Source organism: Uloborus diversus, chromosome 4 (genome assembly GCF_026930045.1).
Source record: "Uloborus diversus isolate 005 chromosome 4, Udiv.v.3.1, whole genome shotgun sequence".
Lineage (NCBI taxonomy): Eukaryota > Metazoa > Arthropoda > Arachnida > Araneae > Uloboridae > Uloborus > Uloborus diversus.
Window position 1 is genome coordinate 161,413,085 of NC_072734.1, and position 26,961 is coordinate 161,440,045.

The 26,961-nt window shown below is 35.7% G+C and overlaps 1 protein-coding gene across 3 annotated transcripts in view; it reads left to right on the plus strand.

Moving 5' to 3' along the window:
* The window catches only part of LOC129220276 (feline leukemia virus subgroup C receptor-related protein 2-like), a 100,854-nt gene that overhangs the window by 45,247 nt on the left and 28,646 nt on the right, over positions 1-26,961 (plus strand). Inside the window, exon 1 of one of the 3 annotated variants that reach the window (XM_054854660.1) lies at positions 11,977-12,078. The exons of the other annotated variants lie outside the window; for them this stretch is intronic. Within the exon in view, the coding sequence (XP_054710635.1) occupies positions 12,074-12,078 (5 nt within the window). The 5' untranslated portion in view covers positions 11,977-12,073. Of the gene's footprint in view, positions 1-11,976; positions 12,079-26,961 lie in introns of those variants that run through there. 3 annotated transcript variants of the gene reach the window in all.

Genomic DNA, 26,961 nt, shown 5'->3' on the forward strand with positions numbered 1-26,961 from the left:
TATGCTTTGATAGTATATTAAAGCATGTACTATTCCTCAACAGCATTATTTTTTGAAGGCTTTGGTTAGCTGGAAAAAATAAAAAACTTAGCGTTATACACGGGACATTTTTTCGAGAATCGCCCAATGGCGCCTATCTCCTTCGGAAGACGTTTGGGATCCTTATTTTTGACTTTATATTGTTTGTTCTGATGTGTATTATCATCCCTTAAGTTTTGCCCAAGAGTTCAGAAGCATTGTATATGAATGCTTCTCCCCTTTCGGAAAATGTACGTCTGTCCACTTAACGTGACGTCCGGACGATATCTGAATTGCGCTTTACTAGTTCATACTTTGTTTCTTCGGCAAGCTCTCATTCACCCCTAAGGATTTTGACACTGGCTAGATTTTGACATGTTTTGAGGAACCAGTACTCCTTGTCACATCAAAAACCCAACCCTGCCTATAACGCTTTTTGCTTCAGTTCGCGTCGTTCCTTCTCAAATTAGTTTACTTACGATGTGAAAATATTCAGTGGGCTTTCGAAAATCTGCAGTCATGTCTTTCAAAAATACAAATTTAATTCATATAATAGTTTGCCTCATAACACACGAGACGAATTTTCCATTCTACTTCTAAGCATTTATAAAACTGGACAGCATACAAGAGAATTATTATACTGACATTTGTAATCAAAGTATTGAAAATTTGATGAAATGTGAACATTTAAAACAAGTAATTTTTCCCTGCGCATGCGTAAAAGACGGCAACTTACAATTTCACTTTGATGGCAACTTTATAATTTCGCGACCAGGGGTATGTGGCAACTTAAAAAAAAAAATCCAGTTGAATTTCTTAAAAGTTTAGAAAGAAATCGGCAAACCAATGCGCTGTATTTTAATGATTTCCCGGGTAAGCAATGAATCGTAAGGAATTGTTCAAAATTATCGGATTTCATCACGAATCACAGCGTAGAAGCACTTAACGATTGCGATCAAGTTTTGCAGATTTGCGAGAACAATTATTCTTTCCGAAAATCATTGAAATGTGGCTCTTTAGGTCACCGATATCTTTTTAAGTTTTTACGATTTTCAACTGGTGTTTTCTCAAAAGTTGCCACATATACTACAAAATTTTGAAAACTATAAAATGCTGTCTTTTGCGCATGAGCAGAGAACCATTACTTGCTTTACATGTTTACGTTTTATCAAATTTTTTATATTTTAATTTTAGTAAAGTTTTTTTTTTCTTTTAAGTTCTATTGCTCAGATATTACGATAGTGTCAAAAACCTGTATAACTGCTTGAAGTAAAACTATCAGGTATTGAAATGAAATTACTTTATCTGTTACCCAAGATGCTGCTTACTGTATTATGATAGAATAAATCGCAAATTAATCTTTTTTTTTTAAGCTTCAGAATGAAATAACATTGAAACACGCCGCTGAAAAGTGGTTAAGGTTTTCAGCAAAGTTTTACAACTGGGGCCCAGTACGAACCACCTAAAAATGGGGCAAACCTAAAATAACAGCATTGGGAAGGCTACGCAGATCCTAATAAGAGCATTACGACGCTGCTATGTTAGGTTTGCCCCAAACTTTTTGAAACTTTTATCACTGTAACAACAACCCAGTAATTCTTCTTTACTAATAATAAAGCTCAAAGTCTCTCTGTCAGGATGTCTGGATCTCTGTGACGCGCATAGCGCCTAAACCGTTCAGCCCATTTTCATGAAATGAACCATGAAGCGATTTTTAGATAATTCGATTTTGTTCTCTTTCTATTTGAATTTTAAGAACATTTTCCGGAGCAAAAGTATCATAAGATGGACGAGTAAATTACGAAATTATCATGACGTGGAACCGTAACCTGGAAAGAGCGAATGAACATTGCCAATTGGCGAGAAATTCATCATCCATTATTTGTAAATATACAGGCGAACCAAATGACCTTTTGATTTTCTACTACGGGCAAAACCGTGCGGATACCACTAGTATATAATAAACTATCTCAAATGATTTCTAGAATCTTAAATAAACATAAGGGTTAATAATAAAGAGCAACGTTATGAATAAGCGTTATTTAAATAGTGTTTAAGAATGACATTTATACTACTTTGCAGCGAAATGAGCAAATTTATTTATGCTCACCTGTTTTTACTTTTTTGTAGAATTTTATTGTAACTGAAATCATGATTTTTTTTTCTTCTTTTTTTCATAAAAAACATTCGTGTTTCATAAAAAGCTGCATTTCGCTAGATTTTTTTTAAAATTTAAATCCCACTGTTCGATGTTTTTACCTCGTTAGAACAATATTTCTGCTGAATTATGTAATTAATTTGTGTTTCCGATGTAAAAAGAGACGTTCGTGACATAAAAAGAAGCCGCACGTTTATTGAAATAAATCTTCTAGCGAATATTTACGGTTGAACAAAAGCGACAGTGTGATGCTAAGAAACTAGTTACATAGCAAGTTATTTCACATTATTTCCTTCAGTTGATCCATCTCCGCTGGACTTTATAGTTAATTGTTCTTTGGGATTTCATTGTATTACAATGAAAAACCAAATTATAATGTAATTCCATCTTTCTTGCACGTTTATTCCTAACTGGTAAAAGAAATAAAACGTGGAAGCTTGGATGGTTTTGAAACGTTAAGAACTTGTTCTTAGATGCCTATAAAATAAACTTTGGACTTTCTCCGTTTTTAATCTTTATCGCTTTTGCTACTTCAAAACCTACCGTTGTTCTTTCGTTCTTGAAAACTATAATCCTTCTATAGTTACAAAAAGAAAATAGTGTCTATGTCACTTTAATTTTACTCAATTGTTGTATGTTTTACACATTTCTTCAACCCGAGCCAAAGATTTGTAGTAAATAGAACGGCCATAACCACCAAACTGTGGACGTTTTGCGCGTCATAGATTTTCACTAGTTGCTTACATTTAAGAAAGTTGCACCATATTAAACACAATCAAGAAACTACGTACGTGTGACGTGACACAGATTTTCACTATTTTTGTATCTGTATTTAACAAGATTTCAGCTATCAGTTGAAACGTACAATATGTACGTTTCTCACCTAAAGGATTAATAGAAAATGAAAATACTACAACTAACCTTGTTATAATCATCTCGGGGATTTTCAGAACAGCTGTGAAATTCAGGAGAATCAAAAAGTAACCAAAAAATATAATATAATTATTTCAAGTAACATTAGCAAATTCGCTGCTCCATTGATCGCAGTTTCGATTCATTGGTGAACAAATTCTTCGCAATCTTCACGATTGGTGATTACTTTTGGAAATACTTTTTGAATTTTAAAAGGCGTTCTTAAATCATATAAGTTTAACACATTTTAACTTATACCTCGTTTTATTTTAATTAGAAAAAATATTCAAGTGACTGTAAGGGTTGTGTTTCACCATAAACTAATCAAATAATTGTTAATGACAATAAGTGTTGCATTTGAAGTGACCATAAGTAACCATTAGTTGACGAATGGAACTAATTAATACCTCGATGAATTTTGACTAGCCCCAAACATTTTTTGAGAGGAATTGTTATGTAAAAAGAGCAAGACAACTTACCAGCGCTAATCTGTCGTGGGAAGGTAAAGCGCAGTATCTGCAAAATTTTCATTCATCTTTTTTTTTTTTTTTTTTTTGCCATCTGTTGTACTTTAGCTTTATTGTACAAACTTGCAAATTTGGTTTTAGATTTGAATCATATAATACGTTTAATACTCTTTGATTTATTATAAAAATTATTTTAACTAGAAAAATAATCCAATGGGTTATAAGCAAAGTATTTTGACATGAATTTACCAAATAACTGTTACGTCTGACCATAAGTGCTTATCAAACAATAAATGGAAGTCATTAAAACCTCGATGAATTTTGACTTGCTTCAAATGCTTTTTGAGAAGAATTGACACGTTACGGAACAGAAAGACAATTTCCCCGTATTATTAGTCTGTTACTTTATATTTGGTAAACTGTCAGCTGTAGTTACGTTTCTCAAAAGTGAATTCTTATTCTAATTTTTATAAAATTCAAAATCATTTTAGTTTCACTATGTGTCTAAATACATTAGAAGGCATAAAAAGATTAAAAATAAACATATTTTCAAGTAAATAATTGTACCTACCTTATTTACGAAGACTAATATCCTGAATCACGTTAACAACCATCCAATAACGGACTTTTTCGAAAGTCTATTTTGGAAATACAAAGTCTCGTGGATTAAATGTTCAGATGAAAGTCTCGAAGTCTATTATTGAAAAACTGCACAGAAGCATAGCGCGCTGAAGTGCCACAAACCGCCAACACGCTAAAAATGTAAGTCAACATGAAGCGAGTTGGATTGTGGTAATTTTCAAGGTTTCTTCCATTATTTTTTCGTAATCCTCAGCAGTTTGTAAAGCAATACAGTAAAAGTGAGTAACATTTTCTCTCTTAGTTATGTTTTTCATCTTCTGAGTCATGTTAAACGGGTTATGAACATTTCTTATTGTTTGATAGTTAGAAATAGAAAATGTTAGAATTACTTTTGGCGCTGTTTCCGATTGAAGTATCGAATGTTCTTGCATTGCTCACGATCAGCGATGTTCCCGTCTGAGGGTATACTCCCAATAATCCATTGCGCATAATATGTGTATGCGATCATATACGTAATATGTCATTATATGAAATTTTTTGAAGCTTGAGGGTATACGCTATATGTCTAAAAAATATATGAGAGTATACGGCGTATGTGGAGTATACCCTGTGGGAACACCACTGCTCACGATAAATTTCTTGTAGTAGTGCGGATTGCGTAACATTAGATCATTATAGTTTATTTGTGTTGCGTTTCTTCACTTGTATTACAGATACCAACTTCTCTAATATTGTGTTAATTTTCAAACTAAAACTTTGACTAACGTTTTCCCTGTATAGATCAGGAAGTTTCATATAGTGCGCATTGAGTGTCAGGAACACATTTACGAAAGAAAAACGGAATTAGTATTTAATCTGTCATTTTTTTTTAATAAACATATATTTTTGGGTATTTAAGATGCAAAGTCGGTATGAAAACTTGATGACATGAGTCGATTGTTGTGTGACTTTTTACAAAGGTTGAAAATTTTATACTAAAAGTACTGATGTATATTTTTGATTCAAAACATTACATGCAAATTGAGTTAAGATTTACAACATGCCAATTAACATTTGAACTATATTTGAAAAATTCAAGACATTCCGTGGTATAAACTATTTTTATTTTCCCTAATTGCAATAAACGGATCTTCCATTCTAGACGTTAGCTGTCAAATTTTACTTGATTCAATTATATGTTTTGTGTGAGGTTTTTTATTTTATGTTCTTTGATAATTCAAAGCCAAAACTTCTGTACAGAATTGCCTAGCATAGCATATAGCACCCTCCAGTGAAACCCAGAAATTTATTTGGAGTTAAAGGTTCAACCGTGGCAAATAGGTTAGTGAAGACATGATTTTATTAATTTTGAAGATTTTTTTTTAATGAAGAACAATGTTTTTTTTTTTCTTATAGTAATGAACAGAATGTTTAGACTGTGATTGAAGTGAAAAAGCAACGTGAATACAGCATAAACTGACAAAACAAGAAACTTTTTTTTTTGCTGATTTGTGCTGTATTTACGTTGGTTTTTCATTTCAATCATATTTTAGCACAAAACTTATTTGATCATTTTTCATTCAGTTTAGTACCGTTCCATAAAATGGTTTTGAAATAACAGTCATTGCTAATGTTGGTATATAAGCTGTACAAAAAAGTAGACTTTTTGCAATTGTGTTAAACAATTCATATATAAACAGATATTTATTAGGCAGTACAATAACACTAAAATGAAAAAGTTGCATATAATGTGTAAAACAGTTTCAATCACTATACAGTACTGTGCAATGAGTGCAAGAAGAAATTTTGAATAAATTCTTTGCATTTTTAAAAAATAAGAAATCATCCCTACTAATTTGCTGCTTGTAGTTTCACATTAAAATTGCAGAGTTCAAAGATAGTTATTAAGTGACCAAAAATTATACAAAAAATTAATTAAATAAATGAAATGCAAAGAATATACACAAAGGTTTTGTTGTCTCAACCTCTACGTGTTTATTGATACCTTTTTCCAAAAAACTAATTTCAATAATTAAATGTAAGTTGTTACTAAATATTTTAAAATATTAAAATGCAAAAAAATATAAGATAACAATGTTGAGTAGAATAAAAAAAAAAGTATAGTTACATGTTGAGAAAAGAACGTTTTGTAATCAGAGCAGCGTACTTAGCATACCGGTATGCTGTGCTATGCTAAAATAATCTTCTGCTAAAACAATAATACTGCTAAGAACCGTTTAAAATTTTTTTTCTACCGAGAAAAAACTATATTAAACTTTCTACAGTTGCATTGTATTTATGCTCTATTTACAGCCGAAGTCAAAGCGTTAGAATGGAGTAAAATTCGTAAATTTTTAAGAAAAATTTTCTAGATCTTTGAAACTGTAATATAAGTTTCTTTATTACAAGAGTTAAAACAAAACTACTAACTTGCATTGCATAGAATTATACTTACATTGATTGAGTATACTTCGCTGGGAAGACTAAATATGTACTCTTATCTGGGATTCCAAAATTCCGCGAGTGAGAACATAAACGTCTTTATTATTTAAGGCAGTGAGAAGTAAAGATATGTAAGTGCCAAAATTAAAATTTTGCAGATAACTAGTACAAATAAATGGAGAACCTCTTCTCTGCTTCGAGGCAAGAGATAAAATTAGAAGCCCTGGTAGGTGCTGCTAAACAGCCTGATTTAGAAAACAACTCCAATGAAAGCCTACATAGGATCTGAACTATAAGATTTTTATAAGAAACTTTAATAAGTCTACTCGCATCCCTTTGACTCTTACTGCCTTATTTGTATGTCAGCTGGGGCGTGCACAGAAATTTTGGGACCTGTGACAAATGACTTTTACGGCCCCTCCCCATATTGTTTACCCCTATGTCCCTACATATATTTCACCCCGCATTTTAAAAACCTCGGGTCCCCTTCAGCTTCAGGTTCGGGCCAACAGGTGTCCGATCTACCCCGTGCACGCCCCTGTTTGTCGATACTGTAATTGATATTTTGAGTGCCGTAATTAATAATGCTAAAATAAGGTTAGTTGAGAGCTATCTATAGCATGATAATTAGTTTGAAAACACTGAAACCAAACGTTGAGAAAAATCGGAGAAAGAACTCTTGCATCTCATCAAGCGTCGTTGTTGCTAGAAACTAATGCATTATTGAATCTAAAGCATTGGTTTCCTAGAAGCGAACACGCTTAGCGTCGGCGTCATTCCTCGCCGAGGCGAAAACTTGATTCTTCTGCTCATGCGCGCCCGAGCCAATTCGGCGTTCTGAGTGGTCACGTCGGAATCCACTTGACTTTGATTTCAGCGTTACGTCGATGAGCGACGTCGAAGATCGGCGATTCGCTTCTAGGAAACCAAGGCTTTACTAAGCAAAGCGTCAACGTAACCAGGAAACCAAAGAAAATCATTCCCGATGTTTCTGAGACCAAACTAATTAATTGTAGTAAACAAGGATGTCTTGTCTAGTGGTCAGAGAAGTCTGACTGTGACAGGAAGGTCCGGGTTCGAATCCCCGCACGGGCATGGACGTACTTTCCCTCTATTGTCCTTCCTTTGTCTGTTGTGCTGTGAATGGTTGCCTACCCTATAAACGGGTCCTTATGGCATGTGTGTACTGCAGAAGTCGGACTTCACACCAAATTACGGTGCAGTTGGGAAAGTGAAGCAGCATACCCCAAATTGCCAGCCTAGCTGGCACACGACAACAACAACAACAAGGATGTCGGCGTTTATCTGTGCAAACGTCAAATTTCGTCTTTTTGCTCGAAAAGAAAGCGTTTTCCGAAAACGTTTACCCTTTCGAAATACAGGGGTGTCCACCCTCCCCAAGAGCAAGGGCACACCCCCTAAAAATCGCGAAGACCCCCCCCCCCCCCGAAAAATTTCAATGGCGCGGTCTGAGCCCATAGGTGGGCACCCCTGCGAAATAAACTATTCAATTACAGAAAAAAACAGACAATCATCAATTCCATATCAGGCTAGGAGCCGAATACGAGAAAATGTAATCGATTACGATTATAATTATGAGTATGAAAAAAAAAGGGATTACCATTACGATTATGATTATAATCCGCAGTCAAGAAGAAACTACTATTACAGCAATGATTATAATTGATAAACTATGTAATCGATTGTAATCATGAAGTGTCGTTTACGATTTTGATTCGATTATAGAATTCCTAAAAAATTTCCTTTCACATAGTCATATAGAAAAATAAGAATATCAATCACTCTTTGCGGTAACAACCACATAATTTTAAAATTAATGATTTCTAGTTTAATGTTATCAAGATGACTGCAATGACTGTAGTACTAATTTGGAAATCATAATTTCAAATTATGACGTTATTGTATGAGTGATATAGATTTAAAAAAAAGCGCATCAATATTTGTTTGGGTATTTAAAGTGCATGTATGGGGAAAATATACACCGTATCCCGAAAATCTAGAAAAAACATAAAATACAATTCCCGGTAAAAATAAAAATGGAAGGATTTTTATTTCATAGCTTCATATGTGCATAATAATAAAAAGTACGTGAAGCCCCAGTTAGGGTTAATTTATTGGAAAAAACATCATGTGTTGGATTTAATTATTAAAAATAGAAAACTGGTTGTCCCATAAGTAGGCGCTTTTGAAATAATAAATTATATTTAAGGTTGAGAAACACAGATACAAATGTTAATACGAAATTATGCTTCCATTATCTCTAATTACTTTAAACACTCGATTTTCCATCGAAAGTGTTAGGTTTTGTATTACCTATGAAGAGAGTTCATAGTGGTTCATACCATGCTTGCTCTATCGCTGCTTTAAGGTACTGGGTCAAAAAATATTGGCTTCCATTTTTATATAATTTTGGTGCTAGATGTGCCCATATGTTTTACATTCGATTTAAGTCGGGACTAAACGATGACCAGCCCATGGCATTGATATTATTCATGTTTAACCACATATCTGTTGAATTCAACACATGAGAAGGTGCTTTGTCTGGTTGAAATACACAGTTTGGCCCTCTTAGCAAATCCGGAAATGGAATAAAGTGATCCTCTAAACTTGCTAATAGTCATGGGGGGTTAATATTTTGGCTACAAATTACCAAAAACGTTTGCCCATAGAATCCGAAACACAAGAAGTCATTACTGACCCTTCACCATGCTGTTTACTAGAAAAACTTTGTTCGTTTCTTAAATCATACCAATAAAATTTATGTTCATCGGATTCATCCAAGTTCCATTTTTGTCCTTACTAAATATTGTTGATCATAAGACATTATCTTCAATGCCCCGTTTTAAAAAAAGTTTTGTGGTGGTTTTGGATTCAATGGACAAACATTTTTGGTATTTTGTAGCAAGGAAATGATTTCCCATGTCTAATAGCAAGTATTAGAGGACCATTTTAGTGCAATCTATGATCTGCTGGGAGGACCAAACTGTTTATTTCAGCCAGACAAAGCGCCTTCTCGTGTATAACTCAACTTTTTTTTGCGTGAAAAAAAAAGTTATTTAAAAGCAAAACTTCAATGAAAGCTGTAGTGAACAATAGAAGTAAATAAAAATAAATAAAAACAAACTTTTTGCATAAAATTTTAAAAAACGAAATTTCAATTATTTGAACATAGTTTTCAAAAAATTTTCATCTAAAATGGTGTACAAAATTTTGTACCACTGACTTTTTACTTTCTTCTATATCTAATACAGTAGAACCTCCCTTAAGGGACACCTCTGAATAAGGGACACCTCTATTTAAGGGACATTTTCTCTGGTCCCAGTCCCTTTGAATAGTGATCTCCATGTATTTGCCTCTAATTAAGGGACACTCTATTGAAGGGACAGTCACAGAGGAAAAAAATGACCAAAAATTATGTATAAGTGCATAAAAAAAGTGAAATTTACTGGAGTTCAGGTGCATCTTTTCCTCTAAAAATTAATTGAGGAGAGTTTAACATTAACATATAACAATGTTAAAGAAACAAGCATATAATGTAAAAGTCTTGCAGAAAGTTACGTGCATGATTTGCCCACCCCGATAATTAATGAAGTAGGCTCAAGGACAAGGAAGAGGGCACAGAAACTGACTAGCTTTTTATATAAAAATTGAAACGTGAACACAAATTGTAATTCACGATGTTTTGCATTGTAAATTTCATGACATGAACAAAATTCATGCTATGAATTACTTCAAAATAATTGCTTTATGCGGCAAAGCTTTGGACTTACCAAATATTTGACTTAAATGAAATTAATAAAGTAATGAAAACTTTAAAAAACCATTAAGTGTGAATCTTATTTAGTTGTGTGTGAAAAATGTATAGTATTTAATCTTAAATGTTAATAGTTTGTTAAAATATATATATATATATATATACTGAGTTAACACATTGAAGGAATAAACTAAATATACCTCCGAAGAAGGGACACCTCTATTTAAGGGACATAATGTCTAGTCCCATTAGTGTCCCTTATTGAGAGGTTCTACTGTATATAGAAGAAAGTATTGGATTCGTGCAAATTTTCTAATTCTGACGGATTCGAACGTTTTGAGGTGTGCTGAATCCATTTCGACCATTTTTGGAAAATGTGTGTATGTGTGTGGTAATGGTGGTGTGTGTGGTGGGGTGTGTGTGGTGGGGTGTGTGTGGTGGGGGTGTGTGTGTGGTGTGGTGTATGTGTGTGGTGGTGGTGTGTGTGTGTCACATATGTATGTGACCAGATTTTTGTGGCCGCTCTACAGCAAAAACTACCGCATGAAATCGGCATGCCCATTGGTTTTCGGCGCGAATTTCTCCAAGGGGGTGGAGCAATGGGACATTTCTTGAGTTATATGTGCCTGCTATTCCTCAGGAAGTAACTGGCGGAATAAAACAAAAATTGGCCCATATGTCGCCCCTAACAAGTACAGGGGCTGATTCAATTTTGATGTCAATAGCTCAAGCGGAGGTCAAGCTATCGAACGTTTTTTGTCATCAGTTGTGACTGCTGTATCTTAAGAAATAATGATTGGAATCAACCAAAAATTTATAGATAAGTAGCTCTTAGAGGGTATAAGAGCTGATTCTATTTCGGCGTCAACAGCTGAAAAGGGGGTGGCACAATCGAATGTTTTTTCTTTTCCATTGTGAGTGCCATATCTCAAGAAGTAATGCTACATTCTGTATGAAATTTGGAATAAATGTGAATCCATATGTAAATAGGCGTTGGTTCAATTTTGGCACCAATCGCCCCACGGGGGGCTGATTCATTTATTTATTTGTGTGAATAAAAATAGCTTTATAATGGGGTTGTTTCCTTCAGTCAAAAGTACAACTTTTAGTCATTGAAATTGACAGAATGACTAAAAAAATAACATGGACGTTACGAAAGCTTAGGCCCCTTAAAATGAAAAAAAAAAAAAAAATTGATTGATCAGTAAAACTCCAGTATAAACCAACGAGGTTTCGGTTAAAAGAGTTTCGGAAAATCGAGGTTCTACTCTATTTTTCAAAAATTTTCTTTCATCAGCCCGTCTTTTTGTTTCATCGATCATTTAAACTGACTGTCTCTACGTTTATTTTATTGGTTTATCTTTCGGTTTGTCCATTTGCGCTTCTTTCAATTAAATCACCTGCCGTGCATTTACGCTCGCACACATACGTATATACATGCGAAATGTGATTCATCAGAGGAGGGAAATATATATTTTCCGGAAATGGAGCACAAATAAAAGCTACTGCCTTGTAAAACGCACCTGGAAATCCGGCTGGGTTCAGTTTTTGTTTGTCGAAATGAACTCGCACATGGCAGATCCCATATTAAACCAGTTCAACTCTAGAAAATGATTTCTTTCGTAAAGCTGAGGAAAGAGAACTCGTGGTTTGTTTTTACGAGCTGATTGTCAAGATTTGGTATTGTCTCTTCATACGCGATGGTGGGATATTAAGTCTACTTTGCTCTGCGAAACAGCAATGGAGTAAGTGTGAATTTTATGAAAATAGAGCAATAACAGTGTGGATTATATTTTTATTGCTGTAGTTTCATTGTAAAGTGCCTAAAAATAACGGATAACTCTTACATCTGTTCTTTCTTAGCGGTATATTATCACTAGCTGTACCTGTTCGGTGGTCTCGCCGCTGAGAGCTTAAAAGAATCCTCTGAATTTATGAAAATCTCTTTTTCTCCTCCTCCTCCCGAAATAAAAATAATAAATGCTTTCAAACTAAAATGCACACACATAATTTGGTTACCTGTGGTAAAGAGAAATCGTTGTTAAAAGAACAACAACTGTCTCTCTAAAATCCTCCCCCGATTTTCTTTAGCTTTATCTTCACTAATAATAAAGCTGAAAGTCTGGATCTCTGGGATTTCTCGATGACTGCATGTCGGTGACGCGCGTAACGCCTAGACCGTTCTGCCGATTTTCATGAAATTTGGCAGACAATTTGTTTATAGTATGGGGGTGTGCACCTCGAAGCGATTTTTCAAAAATTTGATTTTGTTTTTTTTCTATTCGAATTTTAAGAAAAGTTTACCGAGCAAATTATCGTAATGTGGACGAGCGCAAATTACTATAACGTGTTGGACAAGAAAATTATCATAATGTGGAACATGGACGAGCAAATGAACATACCAAATCGGCGAGAAACTCATCATCCATTATTTGTAAATGTACAAGCTAACCAAATGACCTCTTAATTTTCTACTACATACAACGCCGTGCGGGTAGCCCTAGTTACTAATAATAAAGCTGAAAGTCTGGATCTCTGTCTGCATGTTCGGATGTCGGTGATGCGAATAGCGTCACACCGGCGACCCCATTGAACCGATGTTTATGAAATTTTGCACAGAATTAGTTTGTAGCATGGGGTGTGCACCTCGAAGCAATTTTTCAAAAATTTGATTTTTTTTGTTTCCAATTTTAAGAACCTTTAACCGAGCAAATTATCAGAACATGGACAATCAAATTACCTTAACGCGGACGAGTAAACTGCTGTAAAATGCGTGAGCAAAGGAACATAGCAAATTGGCGAGAAATTTATCATCCATTATTTGTAAATATACAGGCGAACCAATTGACCTTTTAATTTTCTACTACGGGCAAAGCCGTGCGGGTACTGCTACTGCTAGTATTTTATAAAATTAAACTGCGCGTTACAGTTAGAGCATGGTGAACCCACAGACCCTCTACCCCAGAAGACAAGATTAAGTAAAATTGACGTTAACAAAACGTAAATATCCTTTTCTCAGAAGAATTCTCAAAAAGCTTTTGTTTTTGCTCCTAACAACTAGCATGATTAAAAAGAAAATATAACAATATTGAAAGTGAAATGAAAGTCAGAGTACCGAGATTTGAACTGTTTAAGTTTAAACGCTAAAATCAAAAATTTTACCTATAAAAGATAATAGTAGGGGAGCCCATGACGCTAAATGGGGATTTACTCGAGCGTCGTGTGGACCTATTAGATTTTGCAGTTTAGGTTATAAGACGAAGAAAATGTTATATAATGTTCCCCCGCAGTGGTGGGGAAAACGTCTACAGATATTCAAAAAAGTAAATTTAAAAAAAAAACAGTTACATTGATTTACTTGAGCGTGTCATATATTGATAGTTTAGATGGATGCTTCAACGGGTCTCCGATACTGAAGGTATGTTTGTTTGTCGACTTGCGTAGCTGGAAGTTGTCATCCAGAAGGATAGAAAAAAAAAAAAAGCTCGAGCACGTCAGGTATTAAGAGGGGGTGTTGGGGGGAGTGAACGTTAAAAATGCTCCCATTCAATAACTGACCTTTCGGAAGTGATGTAAGCTGGTAGCAAAATGCAAAAAAAAAAAAGTTGTAATCATTGGGCAAAATTGTTTTATCCAATGGCTAAAATTGTAAAGTTTGAATACAGGGGGCCCCAAAAAATTATTTGGCCATGGGCGTCTTAATCGGGCTCTGTTTACTACACAATAAGTACTATTTTGTCTCAGCTTCCAATTCATCCGCCATCTCTCCGTAGTCAAGCTTAGCCGCTTATTTGTAGGTGATTTTTATCAGCATCTACAGATTAGATTTTTTTTTTCGTGATTCTTGCACTTTTCTTCTTGTAAAAAAAAAAAAAATCAAAGGGGTGCTCGAAAATGTTAAGACAACGGTTAAAAAAAAAAAAAAACTTTGTGACTCTTTCACACTCTTACCTTGTGCTCAAAACGTCAGATTTTCTAAAGATTTAGCTTGTAATTAACCCACCCTGTCTTAATCTGATGGACTTCAATATTTCTGATGATCGAATTTTTATTAATCTGACGGGTTGTCCTGGACACAGCCCCCAACATAAAGGGCGTAAATTTGGTGGAGAAAGGATGTAAGGTATCCCCTCTATATTCATCTGACGTGCTCGAGTATATCCCCAAAAACTCTTTGAGTAGACTTCCTTACTATAATTTTCAAAACCCCCCGGAGGAGGTTTGTTTTCACCTCACCTGTTGAGGAGTACTGCGAAAACAAAGTTAGAATAAATCATCTAACAAATGATCTTTTTTCCGATAACCAGTACAGATTATATGAGTTGATTCGAGTCGTCTTTAACCCCTAACCCACTGTTCACTCCCTGATCACTTGAAAAGATACCATTTTCATCCTCACTTTCAATTTTCCATTCTTCCTGTTCCCCAAAAAGAAACTTGCTTCTCCCCTATCGCATATTTTGCATGATATTGCACCCTACCCCATATTGCAAGCTTCTCCAACCTGATTTCTATTCTTAATCACACTCATCAATTAGGCTGGATATTGAATACTGAAAATGCAAGTACTGAACATTAATACAAAAGAAAAATAACTTATGAGTTTAAAGTTTTCGACGTATAAGAACGGTGCAAAGTGATTACCACACCACTATAAAAAGTTTTTGGAAGTGTGAAATTAGCAAGCACCAATAACCTCAGCAACTGCAGCTCAGACCACTGTTTCCGACATAACACAAATCATCAACTCTTTTAGACAACTACGAATGCATAAATTAAAAAAGCATAGATACCCCATATTAGGAAGTACCCGATATTGTGCGACTTTCCCGTAGTATTGTAAGGTGTCATCACTCTCTTCACTATTTTACCCCGCTACAGTTTTAAAACCCGCAAAAAATAAATAAATAAGTGAGCGGTTCGGGGGGTTTTAAAGTCAAATTTACGAATTTAAACTTTAAAAAAAAACTGGTCCTTTTTAGGAATTTTGTTTATTTTTCTCAGAAAAAAATAATTTCGGCCCACGTTCTCAAAAATGGTTTCGTTCTGGTAAGTTACTAATTTAAAGATAGGGAACTCATTTTTCGTTTAATGGACAGCATCTTCACAATATTCCTAGCACAATAGGGGCATACAAGTAGAGGAAGGTGGGGCAAAGTGAAATGGTTAAGATGACTGAGTTTTTTCAAAATGACCAAATCGGAATTTTTTTTTTTTTGAATATTACAGTACATAAAGAAAGAACATTGTATTTTTTAAATAAAACATGCGTTGAAACAGTATTATTTTTCAATTTTTGGCAGTAAATTCGAGCCTTTGAAAAAAAAGTAGAAAATTTTCACTTATTTTTTTCATGGGGCAGAGTGAAAAATAAAATATTTTTCTGATGAAATATTTTTATTCGATTATAAAACATATTTTTCATCGAAAGAATCAGTAAATAAAAGGTTGCATGAATAAACGCTAAGATAATGAAACAATAAACGAATAATTAAATGAATAAATCAATTAATATATGAAGAAAAATAAATGAGCAAGTAAAAGAACGAATAAATAAAAAAAAATAAGTGAATGAATGAATAAATAAGTAAGTGAATTACTAAATGAAGGAATATAAATGAATTAATTAATAAATGAAAACGTAAGTGAGTTATGTTAAATGATTGAGCGAGTAAATGAAACAAACTATTTCACTTTGCCTCATCCACTTTGCCCCGTATGTATTTGACTAATTGTACAATTTATTTAAAATACAGATAAACGTAGTATTAACTAAGTTAATGCTGCTTTGAATATTAGGAGGTCTCGATTAATATTTAAAATGTTAATAACAAAAACTTTATCATTTTATAGTAATAAAAATAATTTTTGACTTACAACAAAATATTACAATATGAGTATCAATTTTTAAAAATTGTCTGATTACCAAATGCTTTAATATTCGGGGGTATTTTTTTTCCTGACTGGAATAGACTTCATATGGTACTATATAGTTAAAATAATACCAGATAGGTGGCGTTAAAAGTCGAGTAAATAGTTCAAGTTTTCACTATGCCACGCTATTTCACTTTGCCACATGTTCCCCTACTGTAAAAGCGCTTACTTTCGCGAGCAGTAATTTTCACGAAAATGATGATGTCAAGGATTTCACGAGCTGAAAATTTCGCGAATTTTGTATGAACAGAATCGAAAGTGGAACAATCCGCTGTGAAAAAATATTTTGCACTGCTTAAATTTTCGCGAAGATTACGGGCTGCCGAATATCGCCAAAACGAAGGCCTCGCGAAAATGTACTTTTACAGTAAATAGTAAGTAGTGATAAATAACAAAATGTATTGAGTATGGTGAGCGATATAGGGGAAAGTGGGGTAAAAGCGGGATCCTAAGGTTTGCAGGCTTCTAGAAATCAGTTTTTATCATAAAGGAACAAAATTTTGCAAAAGTATTGTTACAAATTTTGTAAATATTAGTTATTTTTGTGATTAACTTGTCGTAATCTAGCTAAATTTGGCGTTTATTAAATTATCTGTCATTTAAAATTATTGTAGTAACGTAACCTGTAAAGAGTTTCCTGTAATGAATATACAGCCCCTATACATTCGGCTGAAGTATACGGTCCCCTCATTTCTGAATGATAAAATTTGTGAATGGAAAAGAAATAAGATAACGGTCTACGATTTTCGAGAAGCATTTCGAATGTTGTGGTAACTTTTCGATGTTTATAAAAGCGTCCCGCGTGATATAAAGTTTAGTTTCCATTGAGAATTTGTACTGAGAGTGTATTAGCTCTGTTTATTGCGAGACATTTTGCAGTGTTGTTTTGCGTATTTGGATGTAAATACGTGTGTAACCGTTGAGTTTACGGTGTTGATTGATATTTCAGTGATTCCATACCAACTCAACCAATGGGGGTTGCATGACCGACTCGGATTTTCTTTAAATTTGGTACACAGATTGATGATATAGAGGCATGAAAAAGTCCAAATTTTTAGGTTCCTGATCCACTTATTTTTTGAGATACGGGTCCTCGAAGTTTGTCCACCCGCTCAAAATGCCAAGAAAGTGATGTCATTTAATTTTTTTTCTTAAAAATTCTGCTCATGCAATATAGAAGTGTTTGGTATCTATGAAAATTAGTCACTCCAGTCATTCAGGAAAAAAAATATTACAATGTTTATAATGAAAACGGTTAAGGTACAGTACTCTTAGAAGTTACTACCACAAAAATTTTGATTTTGCCGATTTCGCTGAAATTGAGACATTGATTCCAAAAAAAGGGAAACAAAACCAATGGTTTGCTCACTTTCTGGTAGTCTACTGGTGTTCCCTATAAATAACTACACAATAAATTATTTGGGTTTCACACTCCTTCTTGGAAATATTTAAGCTAAAAGACAACTCATAAGTCAAAAAAACGAAATTTTGACCATTTTGGCAGCCGTTTCTCTCCTATAGGGAGAGCACTAGGAACATATTTCTTTTTTTTAAAGTAAGCTACTGATATGTTAGCTATTCATAGGAAAAGGGTTTACTTTTGGTTATTATTTGTATAAAGAGATATCCCGCTGATAGCATATGCATGTTTTCCTCGTAATACCATATGCTTGTGTTCGTCCCCTCAGACTTTACAATAATAAAAAAGAAAAATAATGCATTTATTAATTGTACTATATCTGGAAAAATTCAAAAAAAGGAACATATTACTGCATTAAAAAAAATATTAGAAAGTATTATGATATTTTTTTAAATATAATAATTATAAAGTACTAAATATTTTTTTTAATCAGTTTAAAAAAAGGAATTATAAATATTTATCTCACAAGCAGTATAAGTTGAATTTAGCATAATATTGAAAATTAATACATAAATTATTTTATTTAGCTGCAAGCTTAAGATCCTGTATTTTTTTCTTCCCTACAGCAGATACTTTAATCTGATTAGATATGTTTGCAGCCACAACAGATACTAAAAGCGGATTTACTAATCGGAATAAATTTATGGTATTCTTTTGTACCCTCAATTGTTGCGGCAAAAGCTACTTTTTCAGAAAGCACAAATAGAATTTAGAAATAAAGAAAAATTTGTAAAGCATAATGAAAAGAACGAAAAAAAAAATTATTAATTTCAGAATCTTAAGGCTTATGGTTTTAGAAGGAAATATGCTACAATAAAGCATGATCTACTTTTGTAAAATTTTAAATTTCACTTTAGTTAAAATGTTCAACGTTCAGTTCCTGTAGCGGCTTAAAAATTACCACTTCAACAGTGCTTTACGCATTTGGTATAGTTTACTAGAAGTAGCTGTTAGATACAACTGGGTGAGCAGTTTTAGGAAGGGTTCTTAATCTTCATTCGGGATTGATAAATGGACAAAGACTAGCCTAGCTGGGCCCAGAACCTGTTGCTTGTCATCACTTTTGTATTTGAATAAAATATATTATTGTTAAGGCAATTTTAAAATGATCAAATTTTTCTTCGCATCTGAAGAACATGTAGCAAACACAAGAGAATTGCTTTCTGAAAGACTAGCTTTTGCCGCAACAATTAAGGCTACAAGAGAATACCATACATTTATTTCGATTAGTAAATCTAAGCTTTCGGTATCTATTGTGTCTGCAAACATATCTAATCAGATTAAAGTATCTGCTGTAGGGAAGGAAAAAAATACAGGAACTTATGCTTGCAGCTAAATAAAATTATGTCTGTATCAATTTTCAATATTATGCTAAATTCAACTTATATTGCTTGTGAGATAAATATTTATAATTTCTTTTTTTAAATTGATTTTTTAAAAAAATTATTTAGTACTTGATAATTATGAATGCAAATTGCTCAGTTTTGGAAAAAAAAGTCTATTTTCTGTTTTCTTCAAATGACTAATATTAATATAAAATACAGAATTTTTTTTAAATATTTTTTTAAATGCAGTAATATGTTAATTTTTTTGAATTCTTCTAGATATAGTACAATTGATAAATACATTATTTTTCTTTCCTATTATTGTAAAGTCTGAGGGGACGAACACAAGCATATGGTATTACGAGGAAAACATGCATATGCTATCAGCGGGATATCTCTTTATGCAAATAATAACCAAAAGTAAACTCTTTTCCTGTGAATAGCTAACATATCAGTAGCCGACTTAAAAAAAAGAAATAAGTTCCTAGTGCTCTCCCTTTAGGAGAAAAACGGCTGCCAAAATGGTCAAAATTGCGTTTTTTTGACTTATGGGTTGTCTTTCAGCTTAAATATTTCCAAGAAGGAGTGTGAAACCCAAATAATTTATTGTGTAGTTATTTGTAGGGAACACCAGTCGACTACCAGAAAGTGAGCAAACCATTGGTTTTGATTCCCTTTTTTTGGAATCAATGTCTCAATTTCAGCGAAATCGGCAAAATCAAATTTTTGTGGTAGTAACTTCTAAGAGTACTGTACCTTAACCGTTTTCATTTTAAATATTGTAATATTTTTTTCCTGAATGCCTGGAGTGACTAATTTTCATAGATACCAAAAACTTCTATATTGCATGAGTAGAATTTTTAAGAAAAAAAAATTAAATGACATCACTTTCTTGGCATTTTGAGCTGGTAGACAAACTTCGAGAACCCGTATCTCAAAAAATAAGTGGATCAGGAACCTAAAAATTTGGACTTTTTCATGCCTCTATATCATCAATCTGTGTACCAAATTTAAAGAAAATCCGAGTCGGTCATGCAACCAACTTTTTTTATTTCGGTTGAGTTGGTATGGAATCATTCATTTGCTTAATTGCTGATGATTAATTTAGCAGTTGTTACCGATCTTTCCTGTACATAGTGCAATTAAATTTCCTGTGTTTCCCTCAAGAACTGTGTCGTCCTTTCAAGAAAGTTGGAAGTCGCATCGGATCACGTAACAATTGGCGCCCAACGTGGGTTTCTTCTGGACTTTCTTGGAGTAACTTCGACTTTGGATGTTTTTTTCATAAAGACTGTTTGAATTTAGACTTTATTTTTTTTATGATGATTACTCGCGCAATGGATGACCAATTAAAACAACTTCTGGAAGCAATTAATGCTGTGAAAATTGACTGAAAGTTTGGCGGCTATTCAAGAACAATTAAAAAATGATATGGCGGCTAATCAAGAACAATTAAAAAATGATATGGCGGCTAATCAAGACCAATTAAAAAGTGATCTGACTGCAAGTATGTTGGCAACTCAAGACCAATTAAAAAGTGATTTAACGGTGCTGAAAAAGGACTTAACTTCTAACCAAGAAGAAATTAAAAACGACCTTATTTCGGTAAAGACTGTGATGGAAAATAAATTTAATGACATAGAGCATCGAGTTGATGCTATTGATTGAAAATTTGATACCGTTGAAAGCCGATTCAATGCTGTAGAAAATAGATTTGAAGAGGAAGATAGAAAATTTCATCGACTTAAAGAAGAGATCTTTAAAGATATGGAAAGGAAATTGGCTGCCTCTGGAAGCGGTGCTGGTGATTTTCTACCTTCAGCTGCACGACCGTCAATTAAATTCGCCACATTTGACGGCAAATCCTCGTGGCAAGTGTACAAGACCCAGTTCCTGATAGTTTCCGAAGCAAATGGATGGGACTCTGTTAACAAGGCCTGTCATCTTGCAGCATCCCTGAGAGGTGACGCAGCGGACATTCTTCAGACCCTTCCGGATAGCCAGCGCCTGGATTTCGCCGCCCTCACATCTGCGTTGGAGCTTCGCTTCGGTGAGAAGAGCCAGAAAGATTTCAGCCGACTCGAGTTGAAGTCCCGTTTCCAGAAAACCGGGGAAACCCTGCAAGAGCTAGTGGCGGACGTCAAGAGACTGTCTCATCTCGCTTTTTGCGACTGTCCTGCGGATGTTCGAGACAACCTGGCACTCAACTACTTCATCGACGGAGTTCGGTATCCTGAAATCCAGAAGGCCCTCCGGATGGTGGATGTAAACGACCTGAAATCTGCTTTGGTGTATGCGATGAGATACGAGGCCGCCCAAGGAGCAACCCGTGTGGATCGCCATCCCATCTGGACTCTGGAAGCTGATGAGTCTGATTCCAGGTCGTCCCATCTCGCTGAACTTGAGAGACAACTCGGTGACTTGGCAAGACATCTGAACAGCATAACAGCCCAAAAGAAACAAGAGCAGAAGTGCTGGAAATGCGGTAGTGAAGGACACCTGCGAAGGAGTTGTCCGGCTCGCCAAGCTACGCGAGGGAAGGAAATCACCTCCACCAGAGCTCTGCAGATTTCCTCTACTAGTAGTGGCAGTGATGGACGTTTTATTTACGCAAATGTAAATGGGAATCCCTGCAAACTGATTGTCAGCACTGGAGCCAATGTGACAATCGTTAGGATAGATGTGGCTCGTGAATTTGGATTGAAACTGTTGTGGACATTGCCACGCGTAAGTCTCCAGACTGTGACAGGTGACAAAATGGAGATTGAGGGTAAAGTGGACTTGGAAATAGTGTTTGGGCATGCCACCTACCATCATATGGCATTCGTTGCTGATATCACGGACGCCTTCATTCTCGGATTGGACTTTTTAAAGAAATACGACTTCACCCTTGACTTCAAGACTAATGAACTGCACTCGATGAGAGAAGACATAGCCATCTTCAACGCATGAAAATGACGTAAAATGCGCTCATCAAATAATAGAACAAAAGGACTTCACCATTTCCTCAAGATCAGAATCATTAATACCTGGCTCCATCGAAGAAAGCAAGTTTTCGATTCGGCCTCATTGAATACCCTAACCTAAGCAATAACCTAAAAGGGGTGCTGGTAGCATCTACGCTTGTGGACCTTTCTAAGGATGTAATTCCTGTGAGAGTCGCCAACGTGAGTGAAAGGCCAAGGAATATCCGGAAAGGTGAAGTGTTAGCAACTTGTACTCCAGTAAACTGCATCATTAGAAGAATCAATTCCCCCGAGACTGTGTCTTCTGAGTCCTTGACATCGAAGTTAATTGGGAATGCGCCATTATCGAAAGATCAAAGAAATGCTGCAGAACAAGTGGTGGACGACTTCAAGCTTCTGTTTTCATCTACATCTGAGGATGTTGGCCGTACGAATTTAACGCAGCATAGGATCTATACTGGTGAACACCCCCTATTAAACAGCATCCAAGACGACTACCGTTCGCCAAGAAGGAAGAGGTTAAGACCCTCCTGAAAGAGATGCAGGAGAATGATGTCATCGAACCCTCATCCAGTCCTTGGGCCTCTCTCATCGTCTTGGTCCGAAAGAAAGATGGTTAAACCAGATTTTGTGTCGATTACCGACGGCTGAATGAAATCACCAAGAAAGACAGTTACCCTCTTCCACGGACAGACGACACCTTGGACACTCTTTCCGGACACAAGTGGTTTTCGACCCTGGACTTGAAGAGCGGCTACTGGCAGGTTCAGATATACCCTGATGACCGAGAGAAGACAGCGTTTACAACTGGACAAGGCTTATGGCAGTTTAAAGTGATGCCCTTCGGCCTCTGCAATGCATCAGCTACGTTCGAGTGTCTTATGGAGACAGTGTTAAGAGGACTCTTTTACGAATCCTGTCTGGTCTATTTAGACAATATCATCATCGTGGGACGCAGCTTCGAAAAACATCTGGCTAATCTTAGGAAGGTGCTGCAAAAACTTAAGGAAGCCAATCTGAGTTTAAGCCCGTCCAAATTTAATTTGTTCCCCTGGGAAGTGAACTACATTGGTCACATCATCTCTTCTGAGGGTGTACAAACCGATCCAGAAAAGGTATCTGCGGTCAAGAGTTGGAGTCGTCCCGAAAACATCCATCAGCTGCGAGGTTTCCTGGGGCTCTGCACGTACTATAGGAAGTTTGTGAAGGGTTTTTCCAACATTGTACGACCTTTGCATAAGCTGACGCAGAGCAAGCAAAAGTTTGAATGGTCTAAAGAATGCGAAGATGCATTTCTACTACTGAAGGAGGCTTTAACATCAACGCCTATTCTCTCATATCCTCAGCCTGGAAAATCCTTCATCCTCGACACTGAAGCGAGCCACGAGGGCATCGGAGCTGTTTTATCCCAAGAAATAGACGGCAACGAACATGTCATCGCCTACTGGAGCAAATGCTTATCAAAGCCAGAGCGAAATTACTGCTTCACCAGACAGGAGTTGCTGGCCATAGTGAAAGCTGTAGAACACTTCCATCATTACATCTACGGCCGAAAATTTCTGCTTTGGACAGATCATGCCTCGTTAACTTGGCTTTTGAACTTCAAAAATCCGGAAGGCCAGATAGCCAGGTGGATACAGCGGCTCCAGGAATATGACATGGAGATCAAGCACCGAAAAGGGTTGTCTCACAGTAATGCAAACGCTTTATCAAGAAGACCCTGTCCTGAGAACTGCCACTATTGTTCCCGAATCGAGAAACAGTATGGAACGACTAGCCCTACTGCCTATCAGGTGACAGTGACTCCAACATCACCAGAACCTGATCCATGGAGTGACGACCAAGTTCGAAAAGATCAACTAGAAGACCCCGACATAAAACCAATTTTGAAGTTCATGGAAAGTGACAGTCGGCGCCCTAGCTGGCAGGACGTTTCCATCTTTAGTCCCGCAACAAAAAGGTACTGGGCTTTATGGAACTTACTCCATTTACGGAATGGCGTACTATACCGAAAATGGGAATTTGATGACGGCAAAACATCTAGATGGCAGTTAGTACTTCCCCGATCAAGGATTTCAGATGTTCTGAAAGAAATACATAGTAGTGCGACTGGAGGACATTTTGGTGTCTTGAAAACCCTCAATAAAGTTCGGGAGCGCTTCTTCTGGAGCAAGGCAAAGGATGACGTGGAGAAGTGGTGCCATTCTTGTGACGCCTGTGCTGCTCGTAAAGGACCGAAGAAAAGAAGCAGAGAGAAGCTACATCTGTACAACGTTGGAGCTCCTTTCGAACGAATTGGGATCGACATCCTGGGTCCCCTACCAAGAACTGCTGATGGGAACAAATACATTCCTGTTTCCATCGACTATTTCACCAAATGGCCCGAGGCGTATCCCATTCCAGATCAAGAAGCTACCACCGTAGCAGAGACTCTAGTCCAACATTGGATCTCGAGATATGGAACACCTTTGCAGATTCATTCCGATCAAGGGAGGAATTTTATCTCTGCTGTGTTTAAGGGCCTATGTCAAATTTTCGTTATTGAGAAAACTAGGACAACACCACTACACCCATAATTGGACGGCATGGTGGAGAGATTTAACCGCACAATCCCGAATAATCTCTCGCTTATGGTATCCAGAAATTAACAGGATTGGGACAAGAAGCTACCTTTGTTCCTGCTGGCCTACCGCAGTGCTGTCCATGAGACTACCGGATATGCCCCGTCTCAGATGCTCTTCGGACGAGAGCTACGGCTACCTTGTTATCTCGTCTTCGGTCGTCCTCCGGATGCGCCTGCATCGCCTGAGGAGTACATCCAGGATCTCCAGGCACGGTTGGAAGACGTTCATAACTTCGCACGAGAGCGAATCAACATCGCGACGGAGAAGATGAAGACCCGATACGACACAGGTCTACTGGACATGAATTCAACGAAGGCGACAAGGTTTGGTTATGGAATCCTATCCGACGGAAAGGTCTTTCACCCAAATTGCAGTCGCATTGGGATGGACCCTACAAAGTCCTTAACCTACTGAATGACGTCGTAGTGAGGATCCAAAAATCACCTAATGCAAAACCTAGGGTTGTACATTATGATCGGTTAGCCCCATACTATGGCCATAGTTCATGAGTATTACGTAAACAACCATGGTTGATAACATAAAAGTTGTAGATAATTTTTGCTTTTAATGTTTAGTAATATTTCTTGTTATTATTGTGTTTTCTGTATCTGTTAGTTATTAATTAATGTGTATATTTGTAAACTTGTGACAGAAGTTTGGCAGCCTTTCTGGGGATTGTACTGCCCGGGACGTGCAGTCCTTGGGAAGGGGGCATTGTTACAAATTCTGTAAATATTAGTTATTTTTGTGATTAACTTGTCGTAATCTAGCTAAATTTGGCGTTTATTAAATTATCTGTCATTTAAAATTATTGTAGTAACGTAACCTGTAAAGAGTTTCATGTAATGAATATACAGCCCCTATACATTCGGCTGAAGTATACCCCTCATTTCTGAATGATAAAATTTGTGAATGGAAAAGAAATAAGATAACAGTCTACGATTTTCGAGAAGCATTTCGAATGTTGTGAAAACTTTTCGATGTTTATAAAAGCGTCCCGCGGGATAAAATGTTTAGTTTCGATTGAGAATTTGTACTGAGAGTGTATTAGCTCTGTCTATTGCGAGGCATTTTGCTGTGTTGTTTTACGTATTTGGATGTAAATTCGTGTGTAACCGTTGAGTTTACGGTGTTGATTGATATTTGCTTAATTGCTGATGATTAATTTAGCCGTTGTTACCGATCTTTCCCGTACATAGTGTAAATAAATTTCCTGTGTTTCTATCAAGAACTGTGTCGTCCTTTCAAGAAAGTTGGAAGTCGCATCGGATCACGTAACAGTTTGCATTACTTATCTATTAATGCAACCACAGTTTCAAAAACATACTGTTTTTTATTTTTTAATTTTTCTTAATTTTTTTGTAAAAAAAGTCATTTTACCCGGTTTTACCCCACTAGTTGGGTAAAACCGGGTACACATGTTATTGCTATGAGAAAATAAAAATTTTAAAAATTTCCACAAAATTCTAGTTTTAGTTAGTGACCTATGTTAACTATTGTCATAACATAATAGAATAAATATAAAAGGACACATATTGATGAGTTGTCAGTAAATTTAATTGTCTTTATCTTTAATTTTTTGCTGTAATATAAGAATTATTGACACAAGTCGCAAAAAAAAAAAATAGTTCCTCTTCGCCCCAGAGCAGCTTTCATGGGCCCATTGATGACATTGTGTGCATTGGATCTATTCCTCCCCACCCTTGGAGCCACCCTTAAAGCTCATTGCAGTGAATGCTAATAGTATTGTTATCCTCTTCACTGGACTCATCCCTCATTTGCTCCTTCGGTTCTTCTTCTTCTTTTTTTTTTTTTTTTTTGACGCTTTATTTTCTCCCTGTTCCTTTTTGGAACCTTTATAATGTTGTCTTTTCTTTGATTCGTTTATCTTTCCTTCAGGTTTTTTATTTCATCCGTCCATCTTTGTTCTTCATTCCATCATTTCTCTTTTTCTTTTCTTCTAATGTTGCCTGAAGATGAAGCTTTAGTATATCTTGTTTTGTAACCTCGTTGTAAAATAATTTGGTTAAATAAAAGTTTTATTATCATTATATAATAAACTTACTATCTTTTAAAAATCAAGAGGCAAAACCAGGTAGTACCCGGTTTTGCCCCTCGGTTAGTATCCGGTTTTGCCCTGCACTTACAGCTTTCATAAAATATGCTGTCATATGACTATACAGAATGCTACAGACAATTACTTAGAATGATAATGAAGGTAATTAAATGTTGTACAAAGAGTGCTAAATACTTTTACTGTTGCAGAAGCAGGACGCAGTATAATCCGTCTAGTTTTGTTCAAACATTTTAAGCAAAAACCACTCAAACAGAATTTTCCTCACGTAAACGAAAGAAGCGA